Below are 24,879 nucleotides of genomic sequence, written 5' to 3' on the forward strand. Positions count from 1 at the left end.
GTGAGTAGCCCTGGACACCATGGCCTACATTGCCAAAAGTGTGCAGGTTGTTTTTCTCATTATGCCGCGCTCAACTGACTATCTGACCTCCGTCAATGTTCCATCAATTTTGGAGCCAACAGACATCGTACGATCGTCTCTTACGATGTCTTTTGGCAAGCGGCCGGATGGGATAACATTGATCACTTGGAAAGTGGAATGAGATTTAGTATGGGATGCCACCTGTGTGGACATGTTTGCCCCGCCTCCTTTGGACAATCAAAACAGCTGGGGTGGCCGCCGAGCAGGCTGAAAATAATAAACGGTACCAATATAAGAGTCTTTCCTCCAACTTCGATCGTGTTTCCTTTGGAGTAGAGACTCTTGGGCCGTGGGGTTCAAGTGTACAGGGGCTTATTAAATATTTAATTTGGCGCATGGTAGATAGTACTGATGACCCCAGAGCTGGTGCTTTCCTCGCTCAACGAATAAGTATCGCAATACAGCGAGGAATACTGCCAGCGTTAGAGGTACACCAAACTTTTTAAATTGGTTCAAATTTTCCTTTTAATAATTATTATCATTACTTTGTAGGTTAAGACAATTGTAAATGCAAATTATACGTACGTAGCATGATTAAATGATAACTGATAGAAGCAGCATGGCAAAAAATATTTCAACTAAGCCACAATCTCCATGCAATGTAAAAAAGTATTAAAACGTGAACAAACAAAAAAGCGTAAAATAGAATCGGGAAAATTTTGCAGATATTCCATTAATAAACCTTAAAAATTATTGAAGGGTGCTAAAACTTATACTATCATTCGTAGAAGTATAAAAGATTTGAGACAAATTTGAATTGAATAGTTAAAAAAACAGGGTAATATATTGTTAAACATTTGTTTCATCACTGTGAACACATACATGAATGTGTATTTTAGCTTTACAAAAATAAGCTTGAACCTGCGGATAAAAAAATATTTCGCGCTCTCTAAACAACCGTTGTACCTTGTTTATTAAATATGCTTATTAAATCTATGTTATCCTCTTGCAATAGTCACGTCTGCTCCAGCATAAAAAATGAACGTGTACATTGAACACCTTTTTTCGGCATTTTATTTACGATAATAGAAATTGGATTGAGCCCACCCACGTTTTATAGCCGATGGAAGAATGTACATTATATAATGAAACATTCCGCATACTCTTTCTAATTGACTGTAATTAATTTGTTCTGTGAATCTTAGGAATATACTTTATGTACGATCTTAGGTTAAAACAGTTATTAAATATAAAATATATTATTTTTACCGTTGACAATAAATGGAATCGGAATATCTATCTCTCACAGCCACTTTATTCTGAAACTATTAGGACAACACAGATGACATTTCGTGTGAATGTATTCTGCATTTCACATGTTAATATAAAAATAACACTAAACGTATAACTTTATATTAAATGTATATGAATAAACTAAATATATTTTATATACTTTCAGCTGTAGTGGTCAGCGTGAGACTGGTCGAGTAATAATGTAATATATTGAAATTAAAATATCTATATATAACATCTTCGTTTTTTTTTTATAAAACCGGGAGAAAATGGGATCTAATGTTAAGTGATATTCTCAATACTGATATTGCCGGGGGCCCTCTGAAGGGCTCCCGGCTGTGTAGCCAGGGTTTTATGAATTGGTTTACGCTCTTTTTTGAAGAATTCTAAGCCGAATCTGTTGGGAAATATTTTAGTGGGAAGATTGTTCTACGTATTAGTGGTGCGCGGAAAAAACGCTCAGTTGTGAAACAGTCGTCATGACAGTCGTATTTTGGGTTCTGCCTTGACGTCCGATATGAAATTCAAATGCAGGTATTTATCCAAACAACTCCTCTGAACACTGTCCGTGGTAAATGCGGTAGAAAATGCTAAGATACCTCACCTCTCTGCGCTCGGAAAGTAACTGGTCGTCGACTATTCGAATTGCTCTTCGTTGATTACGGTCCAGTAGAAGGAGCTGCTGGGGAGCTGCCACCCAAAGGTGAGAACAGTACTCCATGTGGTATTTGGGGTAGCGGTAGCTCGCAGTGAAGCACACCAAGTTTCTTAGAGGCTAATTTTGCCTTCCCAAATAACCGCGAACGTCGTTTCATATGTCAACACCCAGTACTCCGATGCTGACTAAGGATTTAAGGAGAGTCACTCCGAACAGAGGAGAAGCTACAAAGACTGTTATTTTAACGGAAAACGCGTAATCTTGTCATTTGGAGCCCAAATCGAGCAGAGTTTCGACTTTAGATATAAGTTTGTTCCGGTACTAATTAACAACTGCCTGAGAAAAACCTGCACATCCAGTATGAAGATTATCCCCAGTGCTATCAGCCACATAGCAATGAAGTCCGAATATGTCAATGATACCTTAATGCACTGATCGGAAAGCTGGAGATCCAGTTGCAGAGAGAAGTGCTTTATGGCAAACCCAATCAAAGCTTTCGCGATATTCAATCTAACCACTAACCCCCTTCGACTCAATGGCCTCTGACCATCTATGTGTAAGGTATACAAAAAGTTCACCAAGTGATCCACCACTGCACTAGCCGTATTGATCATCGCTAATCAGGTGGTGGCCTGGTGGTCATGGTTTCGTTTCTTTTGGATAACAAGAAGGTTATGACTATTGAGCTACAGTTGGACCGTTTTTAGGGATCGGATGTATTGAAGCGGTCTTCCATAATTTCGGGAGAGTGCCAAGCGAGTACAGGTACGGGGAAAGAAGCTGTAGGACCGGAGCCAATTCAGGAGCACAAGTACACAACACAATCGGGGGATGCCATCAGGCCCGCATGACTTATGAATGACCAAGGGAGATACACGTGAAACTTAAAGAAGTTAATTTATGTTTTGTAGTATTAACTTTATATTGTACAGTGTTGGCCTAGTGGCATCAGCGAGCGGCTCTCATCAATGAGTTCGTCATTCGTCCAGCTGTGTACCAATGGAGTTCCTTCCTACGTACGCATTTTACATTAGTTTCAACGGTGAAGGAAAATATCATGTGAAAACCGGCTTACCTTAGTCCCAATAAGTCAATGTCGTGCGTAAGGTACAGGATTCTGATCACCAACTTGCCTATTACATTAACAAATGATCATATTACAGATACAGAAATCTGAGGCCCAGTCCTAAAAAGGTTGTACTGATTTATTTGATTAATTTAATGTTGTTGCAATACCAAAATTTATCTATCTTTGTTTTATTTATATATCTTTGTCTAACTCTTTATTACTATATTATATATATATTATTTAGATAATATATAGAGGCTGTATCTACATAATAATTGATTAACCAATCGCAAGGCTCTATTTAGTTTGGGATTGCGTCGTATTTAGAGTAATTGCTTAATGATTGACACAAAATTAATAACATCTCGGTTTATGAATGCAAGCGCAATGCGTATAACATATATGTAATATTAGGAAACATATCATATGAAGCGTAGGATTATCAACTTTAAGCTGAGTTTCATTCTTTGTAAAAAGTTAGCATCGCAACAAACCGTTTCAAGCCGTATATCATGAGTGTGTATTTAAATTAGGCATCTAAACAGACACAAAACAGACATATATTTCCACTAGGTTTCAAAAGTATATCAATGAGTAACCATCTTTAGCAAAACCATAAAATCGACAACGTGTTCATTCAGCCATCAATGGATAATGAGAAAACCATACTAACGTGCCATGTTCTTTGTATTTTATATCTACGTAAATATATTTTTGCTTAAAATAATTTTATTCGAGCATTTTCTAAGGAATTGCACGCTTTTGCAGTAAGTAATAACATCAAAGAAATACTATCTATTGAAAGATCTCGGATGCAATCGTTTCTGAGATGCAGGTCTAAATGGTTGATATTTTACTATGATTATAATATTATTTTTCAAAAGCGATTTGTGTGATTTACGTATAAATAAATTATATTCTACACTTGATACGGTTTCATATTATGTTTAATACAAGTAAGCCCCAGATTACCAAGGTTAGATATTTGTTTTGTTTTTCATTTAAACCAACCATACAAATGATCTCACTCTACTCATTACAAAGAAATAGGACCAAATATATAATTATTATTAGTTTACTATTATTATATTATACCTATTTGACTGATGACAACAAATAATTTATATAAGGAATAATTTTGTTTTGTTTAGTTCAATGATCAACGAGGACATATAATCACGCTACGACAAAATTAAATAGCGGGTTATAGCTAGTATCATTATATATATATATATATATAGCTTCTTGTTAACAGTCTCTGCTCGACTTTGGTACAAATAAAACACTACATTAGAATTAACTTCAAAGACTAGGTGGCAGTTTATACACCGTTTATTTTTTATGTCTTATAACGTCTTAAACGCTTGAGATGAAATTAAATGGGTACGGAGTTTCTCGTGTAATAGCTTTTATTTTGTGCCGTTGAGTCGAATTTTAATGACCTTATATTGTTGAAGTTTACATTATTTTGAATTATAGAAACACATTCCATGTTATTTGTTATTTAAAAAACGTCATCAATGTTTATATCAAATATCAGCTAACTGAACATAAAACGAAAGCCGACACTAAAATTATAAAGATATATATATAGATAGATAATAAAGATATATGTTTATACATATAATAATTACTGCTTAATCTATTAAAGTACCAAATAAGGTTATGTCTTTATTTATAATTTCGTAAACATCAATAGTTCGTAAGTAATAGAGAAATTGCTTTAATTATGAAATATATAGTATCTTGGTATTCATTAGTATAATAATTGTATTGTACCAAATGCATATTATTTCAAGAAATATAGTTTTTATTTTATTCACAAAACTGAAAAACAACCATGCTTATCATACGCCTACTTATCAACACAATGAAGCCTTCAAACCATTCCCAAATACAAAAGATAAAGCATTTGTTGAGACCGAATATTTCACAAATATTTACCAGATCATTTATAAAAACGTTCTTCGCACTAAATCACCTCAGAATAAACAACTGTTTAACATAACAAACGCTTTCAGAGTTGCCGTCTAAGCCGGTGATCTTTGACGAATTCGGGAAGGAAATAACTGGAGTAGCTGGTCCTTACAATGAAGGAGGGGAGATCAAACTTATTTGCTCTGTGGATGGGGGTGAGTATATTTTCAGTTCACTTGAAGTAATGTATACTGTGTCAAAGAGATTCGCAGTGTATTGTTAACTAAAACAGCAGATTAAGCGTTGTTAAGTGTCCTATTCTTATTCGTCAATACAATCACATTTTGAGCACTGTCAAATAGGTAAAACAGAAATAATGATTATACATTTCTTGAAACAATATTTTATTTGATTTCCTTTGAACTGAAGTTTGTGTTGAAACCAATGTACTTAACATGTGCACAAAACGTGCTCATAGGGTGATGAAAAAATTAAGTTATCGGCATAACTTGTATTCAAAAGAAAGCCCCACAAAAAGTTTATGACCTATTTCGTTATAAAGACAATTTTCAAATAAAACAGGCACGGAGATATTTCACTGCAATATGTTATATGTTATGAATTTTCGAAGAATTTATATTGTCTCATTAACAATAATAATAATAACTACGGTATCGAAGGACATTCAATAAATCGAAATAAATTATTATTTTATATGAAAATGCCATATTAACGACTTGCAATAGCAATTACTATTTATATTGAAATTGAATAATGTGTTTAAATAAGGGTTGTAATACGACATAAGTTATTAAAAGCACATTAAACATACATTAAATTTTAATACAGTATTGAAGATTATTCACATTGCTAATAGCCTAATTACGTCATCAATCATAACAACTCTGCACTAGAACTTTCAAATAGACTTTTCCAATTCAATCATTCATCTTCATTGCTGTAAGTAGTTCTTGACAGGGTGCCATTTTTGAAGCGGTATTCTTGAATTTTAAACGGAAAATGTTGGTTAAAAAATAACCTCTGCTTAACTGGATTAGTGCTCGAACGTGCGTTTAAACCAATTGGAATTTCACTTCGTTTTATTATGTCCACAGAGAAAAAGCTCTTGAATTATTGCCTACTGGTGCGGAGCGCGAGAGGTCATAATTATTTGCTATAAAAATGTGTTTTAGTTAAAAATATTGCTTTGGTTTTACGATCGTTATATTTATTTAATATAAATATTATAGAGATATACATTTTTGTTAAGTAACGTGTCTTTATATATATATATAAAGACACGTTACTTAACAAAAATGATAATTGGATAATATATATATATATATTATCCAATTATGGCAAAACGCGTATTCCGGGTCATCTAGTATAATATATAAAACTATCATTTAAATTAAAGATCATAGTGTTTATTAAATTTCTATAAAGGAATGCATAATTTATAAAAATCATAAAATTTTCATAAGATACATACTCCTATTAAAACAAAGAAACATGAGAATAATTTTTACAATCCAAATCGTTCGTACTCAACAGTTTATAAATTACAGGTAACCCTATACCACGAGTTCAGTGGCTTCAAGTCGAAACGGTACTCGCTACGCTTGGAGCGGGCGAAGCACAGTCCAGTTCATCTAGATCCCTCACACTTATAATAGCTAATGCTACGAGGGCTCATCTATCATCGGTATATACTTGCACAGCAGATAACACAATGTTGTCGACTCCACAACGAGCCTCTGTGAGAATTGACTTATATTGTGAGTATATTTTACTATGTGTTTATTTGTAGTTTAATTGGAAATTTTAGTGGTAATATGATCTATCATTATATTACTAAATAATGCAATACAAATTTAAAACTCATGTATATTGTTAAATTACTAGCGTTAGATTATACAAACAAAAAGCTTCGTTAATGTTGAGAAGCTTTTTAATATGAGATATAAGAACTGACATTTTAATATATAAGAGTGTTTTTATATGTTTGTATCCATGACTCAGTGGTGCAGTATTTTGTTTATACAAACTATGGAGCTGTTATTGAGTACAATATGTTTCAAATTTCAGTCCCAGTTAATATCCGTTGAATTAGAAGCTTGAATCTATGTCACAGACTTTATTGTCATCAAGGTTTATTAGAAACTTTTCTATTGCGTTGGATGTTTACGAGTTCGAATATTAACTCCATAAGTTATTTAATATGGAGGCATTGTATGAAATGCGTCGTGAAAGTTATTGTACACTTATGTTTTAATTTTGCTTAACTAAAATTATAGTGAATTCTTGTTACCTATACTTAATATTTAAAAGATAAAGCGTCTGTTAGGTTATTTGCGGTTCGGTCAGAAAACACTAATTCAAATTAGAAATTATCTTTGTGTCTACTTATCTAGAAAGGCTGTATAAACACTTCTATGAATAATTACCGCGTGTTGTTTTGGATCTATACCAGTTTCTTATACGCTAATTATTTTTTTGTTTTTGTTACCTAAGTAATGTACGTTCCCAAACGTTTTGTTTTATTTTAACATTAGTCAAGAGATAGTTTTGTATGTAATAAAGTTATTCGTATATTTTTGATATATGTCTTTATTATCATACATTATTGTGGAAGCTTAAACACATAAATTACTTGACTTATTCACCTTGAAAGTCTTCTAAAAATAGTCATCTAATATTTTCCATTCGATTTCTTTACAAGATAATCCGCTTTCAAGGAAATCGCCTTAAGAATTTTAATACAACTGGGAAATATCAATTGATATAAGATATGACTTATATTAAGGGATATTGCGTAAAATTATTAATTCTTTTTGTATCTCTAAATTAGTTAGCGAACGTTTCTATTTAGTCAACTTGACTTTTGCCATACACATTGTTGTAGAAAATATTTATGTTTAAATAAACCATTTTGTCTGTTATAACGTCTTCAAATGACAGTTCAGTGCATTACACTCTAGTTCTATTGTGTATATTTGTTAGCAGGAACTAAAGCCCGTTTAATTTCCAATCGTGACAAAAAGACAGCTTAGATTTTTTACATTATATACATTTTTTTTTACCTACTTAACCTATATATCCTATATTTTAGCTAAATTCAGTACCGTCGTTCGGAAACCCTTCCCGGGTAAAGGCCACCTCCAGCTTCTTCCAAGTGACTCTGTCTAAGGCTTTCTTTCTCCATTCGCTTCCTGTTACCGCTTCTATTTCTTCTATCCACCTTTTTTAGAGGCGCCCTCTTCTCCTTCTCCCCCCAAGTCCTTTCCATACAGTTTTCTTTAAAGTCCACCTTTTATCTGTGTATGTTGCTGTATGCCCCGCCCATTACCACTTCTGTTTTAGAGCATATTGTAAGGCATGTATCACTTTTGTTTTTTGTCTTATTTATTCGCTTTTAATTTTATGTAATTTTCTTATTTTTAGAACGCGTCTTTCCATTGCTTTCTGGCATGCCAGATATTATTTTGGCTTTAATGTTTTGTGTTGTAAGTCCACATTTGGCAGCCGTATGTGCGAGTAGGCAAAATACAAGTGTCCAAGACAATTTTCTTAATGTGAAGGGGAAATTATCCTTTTAAGATTTCCTTCATGGACAAAAACATTTTCCAGCTGATGTTAATTTGCCACTCGACCTTAAGTTCTTCAATTTTTACATGTTCCAGAGGTTTTCCGTTAAGGTATACTGTAGTTTTTGTAGCAACCGCGCAATTTGTCATTATTTTAATTTTATTCTCGTTCATTTTAAGGCCTACTTTTTCGCTTTCTTCGTTTAAGGTTTTCTAGTTCTTTACTTGTTTCAGCAAACAAGACAATATCGTCCGTGAATCTGAGGCGTGTAAGTCGATCCTGGTTATCTCTTATTCCTCCCGACTGTCAGTTGAGGTTTTCGAAAATTTGTTGAAGCATCATTATGAACAGCTTGGGTGAGAGGGGGTTTCCTTGTCCCCTTGAAATACCGATTAAATAAATTTTGATTGAACCCGGAACTTTTGCTCTTATTGAGTACATTAACAGAACTTAGATATTAAAAACCCATCATCCTGAATTCTATTAAATCAAATGCTATTTTAATATCATATTTTTAATACTTTGCGAACTCGCTTATTGAGTATATCTAATTAAAAAAGTTAGAAAAATAATTTACCGCCTCGAAGGCCAAAGTTTCAGCACCGACTTCTTAAAAGTAATAAATAAGTATGAATTTCATAAAAGATTTCTGAGTTGAGAAAAAATGGACTTGATTCAATTAACTTCTATAAATTTAATAAAAAACCAGTCTTATAATACGGTTTAATTTCTTCAGATTTGGAATTTTAATCTAAAGAATCTTGTTTGTATGATAGATAATATATATAAAATAAATAGGCTTTATTTGAGAACTAATTTTCTGTTACATTTAGTCCAAAGGCGCGTCTATTTTTCCGTTTTATTTTATGTTTTACTCTATTTTATATATATTATTATAGACTAATTTATCACCGTTTCAAATACTTTACGGTAGTCGTGTTTAACGAGAGATTTAAGAAATAAACTTTAAATAGTGTATTAATAATTAAGTTATAATTTGTAATATTTCACTAGCCTTAGTGTGGAAATAAATGATTTCATTTTTGAAACACTTCGTTTTCTAAGCCTGAAGATTAAATTGTCTACAGCCGCCTATTTTCATCACGTTTCGTATAAATGATTGTTTAACTCGGAAAAATTGCATTGTGGAGAATGCAGGTGCGGTGCAGAATTCCGAACCGGCTCTACAAATGTTTTCACTTCACTAAATATACGTCCAAGAAATAACTTGTTTCAAAAGGAAAATGAGGAAACACTCTTTTGTTTTTCCCCATAATTTTCTACGTCAATAAATTCATTTATCCTCCGCTAAGCTTGGGAGAATTTTAATTTACCTATAACCTAACTTATTGTTTATGATATTAAATTGCGCTATAGCTGAATTGTATACTTCTCAGAACTTAAGCATTCGAGAACGATTATGTTATTCAATATATTCAATTTATTTATTATGTTTAGGATAGAAAATCGTAGTATTTTCAACATTATTAGTGTAGGTAATTTGCTACTATAATAGTGTATTACTACAAATAAATGTATAATAATTTGACGTCTACATAACATATGCTTTAGTTTGATATAATAATATCTGTAGACTGGGTTTATTGACATTATTTATTTTTAACAAAATCATTACATTATTATACACACGACTATCAGTTCTGTATAATAAAAATGATACTATTTGAATGATGAGGCATATTTAATAACTTTCTATGTGCTTCCTTCCTTATGTAATAATTGTATTTAACATTTATTATTCATAAATTAAAGGTACAAAGAAAGGAAGAGACTATTAAAATAAATAAGTCTATTCCCGGTACTTGTATGAGCACTTACTGGCAATGGAGCGAAATAAAACCCCTACACTTGCGGCCATTCAAATATTTTTTATATTACCTTATTTTCTAAATGATTTTGTTGTACTAACAATACAGAGTAATTCGTTATATTTATTAGAATTTTTAATGCTTTTATTTAAGATCGATCTGAGGAGAAAACTATGTATAATTGCAGTGTGTATGTTATTCAAATTATGTGCGTACAGTAATATGGATGTATTTTTTTTAATTACACACAAGTTTCATATTTTTTAAGATTCCTATTTGATACAATTTCTTCACAGGCCGCCTCCATTATTTGTTAATTTACCCAATTCTTATTAAAACTATAAATGCTATGTCATAAAATTATTGAGTTGAAGACTTGCAACATATACGTGAAAATACACGATCTAAGAGGATTGAAGGTTGAAAGAACGCTGTCTGGCTGTTATAACAAAACACTATGCACTTTGTTCACAGTGAGGCCGTTATCAGTGGAAATAGTATCACGAGAGCAGCCACTCTCAGTAGGGAGGAGAGCTGAACTATGGTGCAAGTCTACTGGTGCGCGGCCACCAGCTACAATAACGTGGTGGCTGGGAGGAAAACAGCTGAATTCAGTTACTAAACAACGGGTACGAATCAAGCATAGATATGATTACAAAAACAATTATAATATTAATTCTGTTAAGAGGTCATAGAACCTTTTGATTCAAATTGATTATTAATTTGAGTGTTCTAATCGATCCAGTTAAATGAGTATACCGACTGGTATTTTATTAATAAAAAATGTGTGTCTGTACTAGTGTACACACGTAAGAAGTGTAACTTCTTTATGACCTTATTTTTCGAAAAATAATCTACTATATGCAACTTACTATAACCACAGTATAATGTATAAAATAGTATAATGATCTATTATACTGTGGTTAACTATGAATAACTTAAAATAAATTCCACAATTACACCCAAGTATTGGAAGAAGAGATATAATAACTTACTTTTTTTAGAAATTCACTGGAATTACAATTTAAATAAACCTTTGATTTTGCTGATCACTTTTATTTATATATATCATTTATAACATCACTATACAGTGTACTTCTAAATAACGTTAAATAATATAATCCCAGTAGCGCTACAACGTTCATGTTAAATTTAAAACATACATAATACGATTATTGGAGCTGCTGTATTAATTTTTATAATTGTGATTTCAAACAATTATATAAAACTTTAGAAAAACTAAAGAAATGTACATTAAAACTTCTAAAATCAATTCTAAAGTAAAACTGTATAGAAAATTTCAAAATTTAAAATGTAATATCGTTGCAGGATTTAGAAGACAGAAACGAGACACAGTCTTTACTTCAGTGGACTCCTTTGAAGGAACAAAATGGACAAGTACTGACTTGTCGCGCGGAACACGAGAAATTTAACAAATCCACCATCGAAAGTAAATTGCCACTTAACATATATTGTGAGTACTCTTTGAACTATTGTTAGCTGAAATGCAAGCTTTGTGCTATAATAGGGTACTTGTGAGAGCAATTATGTTTTTCATAACGCGGGAAGCCAGTACGCTCTCCGATGGGGCTTTGAATTAAAAACTTATAGTAAGTTTTACAAAGTTACAAAATCAGAAATCAAAAGTCTAAGTGCCTATTTAATTATTAATATCATATGCTTGGCATTAAGTAAAATATGTTTGTAAATTTAATACTTCGCAACATTCCGGTGGACGGAAAACTAAGCTGGCTATTTAGTGATTTATGCATCTTTATAAAAATATATATACATTAGTGTATGATTTTAGTGCAGTATTGCTAAGAACCTATTTGCTTGTGAAATGCTCAGTGCGTGTGCGTACACATTACGATAAAGGTTTTAGATTCGCCGTTGTTGGATAAAACAATACGACGTGCGTCAATAATTGTTGAGGTACAGAGTTGAGTTTACTGTTGACTTGACTTTAAACAACTCAACGAAGAACAACGTACTAATAGTATCTAATTGTAATGAAGATTTAATAAATGTATAATTTTAATATTGAAAAACAATAGTAGGTGTAATGATATATACGTATAATATAAGACTTTCTAGGTATTCGTATAAATAAAAATACATACAAAGATACAATTACTAAGTTGCCCACATTTGTTAATATCAGATATCAACAAATGTGTTATTCATTGTATAAGGAAGTGTTTAGTTTAATATTACGACCACAAACCACAGTAAATGTGAACGAAGCCTTGGAACTATACGTAATCAATTCGATGATATCACACGAAATCCTTCAAGTTTTAAAGTAATTAATATTGATTACGTTGTTTATAATTAATCTTATCAGTTTTCGCCTAATTTATAGCAGACTGATCCAAGGGTTTCATTTACATTTTAATTTTTTTTATACGTTGTCAATGGATTCAATATAAAAATTATCTTCTATAAAAAATTATTATCAATCTAATTAATATTATATTTATTAAATTCGTAACCATACTACTATAATAGTTATTTTATTAATGACCTTTAAAACTTTTTGTGCTTTTTAACTAATAAAAATTACTAAACAAATATAAACAATTTATCTGAGAAATAATCCAAAAATAGCGTCAATATTATTTACTAGAAACTAATACTGTTAGTATTAAGTATATGTCCAAAATGAAGCCACTAAAAATCAATGAAAAGGCTTTAAAATTCTAATTTTCCATCTCCGCAAACTTCGCGGAGTCTATCAAATCTCAAATATTCCAGAAAATTCTCGATACAAAAAGCAAACTCAATTTGATATAGAATGTATATTTGAATAGACGTGCCTGAGGCGAAAATGCACCTCGGCGCGAACGTGAACCCGAATGACATCGAGGAAGGAGATGACGTGTATTTTGGCTGCGACGTTGACGCCAACCCGCCCGCCTACAAAGTGGTCTGGGAGCATAATGTAAGTGGTCTTTTTAAGTCTATACTCACTTGAATGACATGTTAAATATTTTTCATTAAAGAGTCCATTTTTTCTATATTTAAAACACACTCAGTATCCTTTAATATTTAAAATAATTCCGATCCAGTTATATGACATTTTCTTTTATACAAATAAAAAATCAATGGCGCTACAACTTGCTAGGTCTGGGCCTCAGATTTATGTATCTATTTTAATATAATTTGTTAATCTAATAGGCAAGCAGATGATCCGCCTTCTATGCCTTTGTATATAAATTTTATATACAAATATCCTTTTAAAATTAACACAAATAATATTATTACATAGTTTACTGCTGTCTCTTGGAAGTTATTTGAGTAAATATATTTCAGCAATGCATTTTTATTTGTGCAGTGTACTAAATTGGTTTATATTTATATAATAATAATCTTTGATAACTTCTCATGTATAAGAAAAATAAATCATACTCAAATATCCATTTATATTTTATTTAAAATAAATTAATGTTTACAATTTCAGCACGGTTAAATGAATGAAGGCAAAATTAAGATTACAATGGAGATATTGAATAATAGCAGGCTTTGACTGTTGATAAATATTTAGAAATTTAATATAAATACCTTGGTTTTAAATTACTTAAAAATTGTTACTAAAGCATCTCTTTCTACATTATTGAAGCATACTATTTTTTTAAATAAAATGTAGGTATGGCAGTAAAAATGTTTGGTCAAATTTTACATCAATTACGAAAATTATTCATGTTTCTGTCAGAAATATTCAGTATTCATTGTGTTTCCTATGTTTTTATTAACACGACAAAATTGAACGTTATATTTACTCTTCGCTACCAAACAAAACAACGAATATTGCTCCGATACAATGAATTCGATATACTTTAGTTTGTTCGTAATATGATCGTTGCAGCCAATTTTTCTCAATTACACTGTCCCTTATCATTAGACAGTAAACGCAACGTGATTAAAAATATGTTTATTATGGAATATAAAATATGGATATCACTCATTCTACTTCATCAAATTTGAATCAGCAGATCCCTAATCATCGGCAAATAAATAGGAAGGTGTTGGCCGAGAGAAAAAGCCGGAGAAAAAAACTCTTGGTACTGCTAAAATAGCAAATCATCGTACAAAATGACTATGGCCAAGAACACTTATTTTAAAACAAATATTGCAAATTAATTAGATAACGAAAAGACGTATGGTAACATAGAATACATATTGTATCGGAACGTTTTCTATAAATACAGGGGATTATTTCGAGTTTTAAAATATGTTACCCCAGACGTAAGTGTATATAAGTTTGACCCGATTTATATTTAGTTATCTTTGTTTGAAAGCTTATTTTCCGTCGAAGTTGTAGTAGAATTTTAACAAACAATTATAGTATTGCTGTCATTTAAAATTAGGTTTCATTCGATTGAATTTGAGAAATCAAATATAGGTACTGTTTGACGTTTTAAGTGTTTAATCGGGTAAATTCTTGGCGTTGTCTTCAAAATTATTTTATTATTTTAGAACTTTTATTTTACTATACTTGTTCTAGTATTTCATACATCTTAATTACCACTGAAACATCTCATATATAGAAGATTTGCGTTTACTGCCATTATTTCATAGAATTACGTACGTTACGAATTTAAGAATTATGAGTATTGACCATATACTGATTATCTTAACATTAATTTGCATAATATTCAGATTTGCTATTGTGTTTTACATTGTTTCGTTAATTTAATGCCTGTACATATTGATTATGTTACATTGAACGCATGTTAAGCCTAATTACAATATCTAATCTATCAATCACAGCTTCATTCTTGTGGTTGATTGACATTCAATGGTTATATAGAGCGAAACGATTTCAACTGGTGTATATTTAGTCTGGCCATAAATACTGTTACGATTGAAAATTAACAAAATGTTACATTTCAATTTAGAATCTGTCATTTTTATATCACTTTTCATTGTAATTTTTTTTCATATTGGCGTATTAAAATGGGGTGGGGTGATAAAGAGAACTGAATCGCCGTGATTGAATTACACAAAGTAGGTATGGAGCCAAATGTAATTTAAAAAACTCTCTATACGCGTACAACGAGACCTCCTCTGTTTGTGACAGAGAATGATCTGGCCGTCCACGTAGTGTTCTTACGAAAAAGGTGGTAAAGGCAGTAAGGGAAATAATTCGAGGAAATCCCATGCGAAAGCAAAAAAAAATATCTCGGGAAAAATACACAAATTTACACCTAGAACCATGTCGCGTATTTTAAAACTTAAGCCTTGTAGCCTATAAGAGACTTACTGGTCATTTCTTAATTGATATTTTAATTAAGAAGTAGTTGTTTCGGGTTTTCCACCCTATTCTCTTTAAAATATCAAAGGGAGCTCACAGAAAAATATTTATTTTTATTTATTTATTACTAGTAATCTTACAGCTAACATACACATTATAAAACAAAACACTAAGACAATACAGAAAGCCAAAACAGATTAACAGTATATACAAAATATATATTTTTTTAAAACTAAAGAAAACTGAAATTTAACATTTGAAACAGCAAATAATAATTAATATTTCAAATTACTGCTTAAACATAATCAGAGTCTTCCCGCCTCTTCAAAAACTTCCTCACATTATCTATGAATGTGGAAAATATCGATATTCTCATAGATGGTGTCATAGTTAGATAACATCCGAAACATTGGCGAATTTTGCAGGTACTTCGATTTGGTACGAGGCACATGGAACAATTTTGTGTACCTTGTCGCATAAGGAGGAGGGATTTTAATAGAAATTAACAACAGCAAATAGGGGCTATCTATCCGCCCATTAATAATTGCGTGTAAAAATACCAAGGAATTTCACGTAGCTTTAATCCGTTCAAAAAGTGTTTTTATTCACAAACTTTTTTATATATTTTATATAGTATGGAGACCCGATAATACTTGCATACTCCCGCGTTTAACATATACAAAATAAATATTTTTTATGCAATTAATGTTTTTAAATGACTAACTTGCTTGACAAATCTTAGTTGCTTATACGCTTTGCTTTATTGATATGTTCTGATAGGCCCATTTTTTCATCTAATAATATTCCAAGGTCTTTTACTAATTTTACTATTTTTTAGTATATTTCTAGCCTATTAAGATCCTGTTGAATTTGATCACAGTTGTCTATGGATTTTATTCTTAAGATTTTTTTTTTATTGTTTACGGATGAGTTTTTTTTTACAATTGAGCAACATTTTAACAAACAATATGACCGTAATTATTCTCAAAGCTCTAAGGAATCTTTCCAATTAGTCGACAGAGTGCAACGTGCAAGCACGCACTCTTTCCAAGGGAAAATTTTTCACTGCCAATCGTACGGATTGTGTTAGGGACTCCAAATTATCATGGCGTTTTGCGCAAGCCGTACTCTATTAAACTACAGTGTGTAAAAGTAATCAAAGTTATTTGCAATAGATTTTTTTTTACTTTGTTTCAGTTGTTATGGCTAGACTAGGTATGTCCAAAATTCCAGTCAATTCAATTTACAAGTAAAGCCTATACTCTCATAACGAAGCCCAACTTTCATTTTCAAAAATTCCGCGATTTTTGTATGCGCAAAAATGGCGGAACAACGGAGTTATAAAAGCTCTTAAGTATAATGTCTTCTGAAAGCTACCGTGTCCTTGTTATTAGTATAGGCCTGTGCGTAATTTATCCAATACCTTTATTGGTCCTATAAAAGAAAAAATGTAACATTTGTCAATTATACACTTAACATTAACATCTTAAACACGGCCTTTTATGTTTCGTGCCTTTGATAAACATATAACTAACGATATCATAGGTTTACAAAATTATAATAGATTTCATTAATTTATTACGTATGAAACAAAACATAGTATAATCGTATTGGCTATTTCTCTATTGAGTATTTTTCTCCCAAAATGATATAGTTTTTTTTTGTTTTTTTTTGACCTACGCTATAACATAAATTTTAACAAAAAACAATATAAATATAATATTAAAGGAATCTCTCTTAATAATATATTTTAGTTCAGTCGGAAGATGGCAGCATTCCTTTGAATAGCTTCACTAATTCTTTGTTATTTTTCAGATTAATATATTCTATTATTGAATCTCACTAACGCAATAGTTCTTTAATCAAAAAACATATGCTATATTTGTCTGTCAAAACCACATTTGATATAAGTTAACGGTTAGATGTTTTGCTCTCTTTATTTGCACAGGTGCATACCTTCTATCACGATGTCATTTAAAATGTTTCATCTAAATTATTTTAGAACCAAAAGGTGTTCTAAAGTTAATGTCAATTTGCATTTAAATAAACTCGTTAGTTTGGTTACAATTTCGTATGCTCAGTAGTAATATTTAGTTTTTCGTAGAACAATTTTAGATGAAGCTTTAATATCAAAACTTTAATCTTGTGGTTAATTTTTCGACAAATTGCATTGCAATTATAATTGCAATGTTTTATAAGTTTTAAAAGGTTCTATATACTTTAAATAGTAATTTCTTTCGAGTAACTTGATACAGAATTCTATTTCTTTGTTTTTTTTTTTTTTTTTTTTTTTTTTTAAAATAGGGGGCAAACGGGCAGGAGGCTCACCTGATGTTAAGTGATACCGCCGCCCATGGACACTCTCAATGCCAGAGGGCTCGCGAGTGCGTTGCCGGCCTTTTAAGAATTTGTACGCTCTTTTCTTGAAGGACCCTAAGTCGAATTGGTTCGGAAATACTTCAGTGGGCAGCTGGTTCCACATAGCGGTGGTGCGCGGCAAAAATTGCCTTGAGAAACGCTCAGTCGTGGAACGTCGGACGTCGAGGTGATACGGGTGGAATTTTGTATTTTGCCTCGACGTCCGATGCTGAAACTCAGCTGCAGGTATTAATCCGAACAACTCCTCTGAACACTCTCCATGGTAAATGCGGTAGAAGATGCAGAGTGACCCCACATCTCTACGCAACGCCAAAGGATCGAGCCGCTCGGAGAGGGATTGGTCATCGACGATTCGAACCGCTCTTCGTTGGATACGGTCAAGTGGAAGGAGCTGGTACTGGGGAGCCCCCGCCCAGAGGTGAGAACAGTATTCCATGTGGGGCCGTATTTGCGCTTTATAGAGTTGCAAGCGGTGGCCCGGAGTGAAGTACCGTCTCGCCTTGCTGAGCACACCAAGCTTTTTGGAGGCTAATTTAGCCTTTCCCTCCAAATGACCGCGAAACTGAACGTCGTTCGATATGTCAACGCCAAGTATTCCGATGCTGGCTGTGGCTTCAAGAAGAGTGTTTTCGAAAAGAGGAGTAGCGACAAAGGGTATTTTTTTCGCGGAAAACGCGCAAACTTGTGTCTTCTTGGGGTTAAATTGGACTAGGTTTAGTCTACCCCAGTCCGAGACTCCACGTAAAAGAGTTTCGACTTCAGACACAAGTTTGTTCCGGTACTCATCGACAACTGCCCGAGAAATACCTGCCCGGCCAGTGTAAAGAGTATCCCCAGTGCTGTCGTCCGCATAGCAATGAATGTTGCTAAGTTGCAACATGTCATTGATATGCAGAAGAAACAGGGTCGGGGACAGAACACAGCCTTGTGGGACCCCAGCATTCACGGGTTTAAGGTCGGAACATGCTCCGTCGACGACGACCTTGATGCTCCGATCGGCTAGAAAGCTGGAGATCCAGTCGCATAATTTCTCAGGAAGCCCGTAGGCTGGTAGCTTCGAGAGCAGTGCTTTGTGCCACACCCGATCGAAGGCTTTCGCTATGTCCAAACTAACCGCTAGTGCCTCCCCCTTGGACTCAATTGCCTCTGCCCATCTATGAGTAAGGTATACTAGAAGGTCACCAGCTGAACGACCACGACGAAAGCCGTACTGATAGTCGCTAATCAGCTGGTGGCCCTCTAGATAACTCAAGAGCTGGCCATTAATAATGGATTCCATTATTTTGGAGAACAAGGAGGTTATTGCGATTGGGCGATAGTTGGATGGATCAGTGCGATCGCCTTTTTTAGGGATCGGATGTATCGAAGCGGTCTTCCAGCACTTCGGGACAGTGCCGAGCGAGTACAGGTACCGGAAAAGGCGCGTCAGGACCGGAGCCAACTCAGGAGCACATGTACGCAGCACAATTGGAGGGATACCATCCGGCCCGCTCGACTTATGAATGTCCAAGGAAGATAGTGCTCTGCGAACAGCACGTTGCTGGAATGTGATTTCCGGCATTGAGTTATCACACCGCGAAATCGCCGGTGGTGATCTCCCCCGGTCATCCAAAGTCGAGTTGGACGCAAAGAGACAGCCCAAGAGGTCGGCCTTCTCCTTCGCAGTGTGGGCGAGCGAGTCATCCTCTCTGTGCAGCGGTGGTATCGATGGCTGACAAAAATTCCCTTGTACAGCTTTGGCGAGAGACCAGAAGGCTCGGGTCCCAGAAGGGAGTTGGGCCAATCTCTCGCCAAATCTGGCGATGTGCTCTGACTTTGCCTTAGCGATTTCCCGTTTGAAGGACCTGGAGGCTGAGTTATATGCTTTTTTATGTTCGCTGGTATTGGCATCACGAGATATCGCCGCTTCCGCCCATGCATTAAAGCATTCTCGCTTTCGACGCGATGCCGCCTTGCAAGAACGCTTAAACCAGGGCTGTGACCTGCCACCGATCGGCACCGCAGAGAATGGAATAAAAAGTTCCATGCCCTGCAGAACCACCTCGGCGACAGAGGCAGCGACGGAATCTGGAGCTTCCGACGAAAAGCACATAGGCCCCCAAGGGTAGGACGCAAAGAAAGACCGCATCCCATCCCAATCTGCTGACCGATAGTGCCAAATACGACGACAACCCGAAAAACGGGGCCGAGGAGGGCGCGTAGTAGGCACAGTACTCCGGACCACACAATGATCCGATGAACCCAATGGCGGGTCAACAGAGACTTGATAGGTCTCCGGATGTGAGGTCAGCAGAAGGTCCAACAAAGAGGGTTTATGACCATCCACATCTGGTATTCGCGTAATCGCAGGGACCATTTGTGACAGGTCGTAAGCTAAAGCAAAGTCGTGAAAGGATCTTCCCGCGTGATCGGTGGTTTCCGAACCGAGCCAATCGGCATGGTGAGCGTTAAAATCGCCAAGTATCACGATTTCAGCGGTAGGAACCCCTTCGAGCAGGGAATCTGTAGCCATTTGGATGTGCTCAATGAGTCGCTCAGTTTCGGTATTTCCGCTATGGGACCTATACAGGCATGCGTAGAATCGCGGATGGTCATCGCAGTCTACGCGCAGCCAGAGGCTAGATAGGTCCCTTCCTTCAAGCGACCCGAGGCGACGAGAACAGATATCCTCTCTGACGTACACGCAAACTCCCGCCCGCGGCACAAATGAATGTTCCAATTTGTACCCCGGGTAGGAGAGGTAGGAAGTATCAGCCGGGAAGGATATCTGAGTCTCAGTAAGGAAGAATAAGGCCGGCTTCGCAGTTTCGAGGTGAAAGTGAACCGCGTTAAGATTAGAGTTGAGCCCCCTAACATTGGTAAAGTCCACTGAGAGCGTGGAAGGGGATGCCTTCGGTAAATTCTTCCGTTTGCCCCGAGATCGAAACTTATAGTTTTTTGAGCAGTTTTTGCCCACCCCAGAATACGAAGGGCAGCCTGTGCATCCACCACCGAATACTGATTGTTCCGATGATGGACGCTCAGAGGGGGATTCTCCACAGCGGAAACGTGTGGTACCCCCCTGGGGTAATCTCTGTTTAAACTGCATCTTCATATTCTGGGGGAGGGGGGAATTGATGGGCTCCGGGAGTCTCACTCACCGCACGAAACGCGAGTACAATAAGATGAACCTATTGCATCACTTCACGCCGGTTTTCTGTGAGACAGTGGTACTGCCCCGGTCGTGCCTGCCCGATTGGCTGAAGCCCGAAAGCAACAGCATGGCACTCCCACTAGGAGCATGGCACTCCCACTTTGTATAAAACTTTTTGTTTAAGATAGTTAATACGTATTTTTTCATAGTTCTTTCTAACTGGCAAAATTAACCTAGTTAAGATTGTAATTTGTATATGATTAAATTAGTAAGACAGACTTATCTTTACCGTTAGATTGATGATCTTTGGAATCTCTGTCTCTCATCATGATTAGTCATTATTAAAATCAAAACCTGGTTCAAGGCATCAGATTTCTGAATCTCTTTATCTATCATTTTTTTTCTAATTGTAGTAGTTAAATAGTAGTAATAGTAGTTAATAAAAGTAGTGTCTAGCCTTATGCGCCAGACACGTGAGCTTTTGGGTCTTATACGAGATTTAAATGTGCACACAGACAAAATGTTTATTGGTGCATAGCCGGGGCTCGAACCTACGAACCTTAGGTATGAGAGTCACACGCTGACGCCACTAGGCCAACTCTTTCATATTTATTTAGGACGGATATTTAAAATCAATTCCTTAATAATTTTATAATTTTTAATACCGGATTTTTAAATTACCTACTGAATTTATTTGTACCACACTTTGAAGCAGCGTTGAGTATTAAGGATTGCCATATAATATGATTATATAAATTATATGATTTTTTTATGATTATATATAATGCCAATGACAATGCCCATGACCAAACTTGTCGGAAATATTATAATATTATCCTGATCGATAGATAGAAATCTTAATACACATATATTTTCTTTCTTTAAAGAGTATATCTGCGTATATAAAAGAAAGTCGTGTTAGTTACAGTATTTATAATTCCAGGACGATTGAAAAATTGTTTATCTAAAAATTAGTTAGAGGAGACGGACTTAGGATACAATTTTTATGCAGTATCCGTGGGGAAAACGTGATAAAAACATGGTATAAAAAACGCATCTGACAGATATACATAATGGTATCTATGTGAACTATAGATAACATTACATTATAACTGTGTATGATTTGACAATGAAAAGTTTTGAAGTTGATCGGTTGATGTGTTTATTTCGATATTATCATTAACAACGCCACGACCAAGACGATCGAACTTTGCCGACAAAGCCGTAATGGAATAAATGGGTGGACCGAATTTGATGAATGTTTTAGTGGATTCGAGAATAGTTCATTCATAATTAGATGTTTCTTTAAGTTTGAAATTTTGTACTTAAGAAGTGTGTACAGGACGTCTGTCGGATTCGCTAATATATTATAAAAAGGATATTCTTATTTCCCAGGGTGTTCTACTCCAGCATAATGCAGCGAATGGCGTGATACTGACAGGCAACACAAATCTCGCATTACGAAATGTGTCACGCCATCAAGCGGGGCTGTATACTTGTACAGCTTCCAACGTAGAGGGAGACGGAAAGTCTCCACCATTGAGGATGCAAGTTGTCTGTAAGTTTTATTATAATATTTTTTAAATATAATATACGTATTTTTAATATAAATAATAACACAATTTTATTATTACATATATTTTAATGTAACAATAGCAGTCTTGTTTAGGAACGTGACAAATGCATAAAAAAGTATTTTTTTTTTTAATTTAGTGTCTGTGTTGGTTAGCGTTAGGTTATCTAATATCTGACTGGGTAGATCATTTACGTAGGTAACACTGAAAATGTATAGAACTGGCCAGTTAGAAACATTGCTAATGAAATCTTGTTTTTAATTGTAACCTTATCTAGTATATTGAGTAGAATTGGCGGCAAATCTAAAACTCTTGTTACACGTGAAAATGAACACGTGAAATGAAATAACGCGAGAAAATTATCTTTTAGATTTAGGTATTATAAATTCGAGGTATTCGCTTTACGAGTCCTGAAGATGCTGTGAAAGCGTACGAAAATGCCATAGAAGAAACTCCTAAGGAAGAATGGGCCCACTCCCTTTATTTTCCTTATAAATTATTTATTATTATAATTACTTGGTTTAAAATGTCATACAAGCATTTTATAGTTGCAGTTCTTTACACACATCTTTCAGCGACGGAGAGTTTATTCCCTGTTCTCTTCCTTTCTATAGCCTTGATTTGATAATTAGCTGTAGATGTAAATTAAAAAGGATGTTTACTGTCTTAATCTAGTATCTGTATTAATCGCAAATAGCACCGTCGGCGTTGATAGCCAAAATTATGACCTTCTAAGAAGCGTTTCAAAATGAGACGTAGCATGGTTCGCTCTCCAATGGCTCTGCGACTAAAATCTGTTTTGGTCAGCGAAATGAAAAACCACCCGGCCCAGAGCTGACAAATCAGGTGTCGTTTGTGTTTTCCTGAGCTGTCAGCGTGACTGCCAAACCAGTCCACGTTTTCCATATCAGGGTACATAGTAAAATCATCACGGGCATATAGGTACATTAGAAGACGACCCAACTATGATCAAGATGTGATTAATGAAGGTCGATTAAACTGACCTGCATCATTTTTGTATCATCAAAATAGTTAAAACATCTGATCCCTAAAAACAGGCGATCGCTCTGATTGGTCCAACTAAAGCCCGATAGCTGTAACCTCCTTTTTCTCGAAAATGATGGAAACCATTATTAATGGCCAGCTCTTGAGGTACAGGGCCACCAGCTGATTAGCGATTATCAGTACGGCTTTCGTTGTGGTCGTTTGGCTGGTGAAATTATTCGACTGGATCTCCAGCATTCTAGCTGATCGGAGTATCAAGGTCGTTATCGAGCCTCACAAGGCTGTGTTCTATCCCCGATCCTGTTTCTTCTGCGTATCAATGATATCTTGCAACTTAGCAACATCCATTGGTATGCGGATCCCATCACTGGGGATACTCTTTACACTGGCCGGGCAGGTATTTCTCAGGTCAATAAGTACCGGAACAAACTTGTGTGTTAAGTCTAAGGTTGTGTTACTTTTTGAAGTTATACTTCTTTTGGCGCGTTTGGTAAAATGACACAAGTAATTTTTTTGTGAGTATTTTTTCTACACGTAGAATAAGGCGAAATATAAAATATTTGAAAAGATTTTTAGCTTGTTACACCAAAGAAGTATAATTTCTAACATAATTTGTTAATGAATTTTACAGGGGAAACTTAAATTATAAAATGTCCGATTGTTACTTCCGAAATAATAATATACAAAGACATATATTATTATTACTGGCCTGCATATTACTTTCGGAATGTTATTGTTTGACCTGCCCATTAATAAAGCTAATTTTAGAACTCAAAACACAAAATAAACAAAAAACCTACCATCTCATTCTTGTCGCACTTTCCGTGCGGAAACCATTGGCTGAGGCGTATGCTAGAGGTACTCAGTACTCTCAACCATGAGGCTATTAAATCTTTAACAAGCGTTCATACAACCCCATAATCTAATGGGGCTTATCGCCTAAAATAACATTATGGCTAAACACTGCCATAATCAGGCCAATGCTGGCCTATGGAGCCCTGGTTTGGTGGCCAAGATCTGAACTTCAAATGGCGATCACGAAACTGGGACGCTTCCAAAGGCTTGCCTTGTCCGCTGCTAGCGGTTGTATGAGAACAACTCCGACCGCAGCAATGGAGATAGCCCTGCAAATCTTACCTCTAGACCTACACATACA

At 34.7% G+C, this 24,879-nt stretch overlaps 1 protein-coding gene across 4 annotated transcripts in view; it reads left to right on the plus strand.

Moving 5' to 3' along the window:
* Positions 1-24,879, plus strand: part of LOC123712382 (nephrin-like) — a 142,027-nt gene that overhangs the window by 99,345 nt on the left and 17,803 nt on the right. For all 4 annotated transcript variants that reach the window (XM_045665431.1, XM_045665433.1, XM_045665430.1 and 1 more), the window contains exons 5-10: positions 5,063-5,173; positions 6,527-6,736; positions 10,850-11,004; positions 11,705-11,849; positions 13,189-13,319; positions 22,540-22,702. In XM_045665431.1, the coding sequence (XP_045521387.1) occupies positions 5,063-5,173; positions 6,527-6,736; positions 10,850-11,004; positions 11,705-11,849; positions 13,189-13,319; positions 22,540-22,702 (915 nt within the window). The remainder of the gene's footprint in view (positions 1-5,062; positions 5,174-6,526; positions 6,737-10,849; positions 11,005-11,704; positions 11,850-13,188; positions 13,320-22,539; positions 22,703-24,879) is intronic.

The sequence above is a fragment of the Pieris brassicae genome, chromosome 7, assembly GCF_905147105.1.
Source record: "Pieris brassicae chromosome 7, ilPieBrab1.1, whole genome shotgun sequence".
Lineage (NCBI taxonomy): Eukaryota > Metazoa > Arthropoda > Insecta > Lepidoptera > Pieridae > Pieris > Pieris brassicae.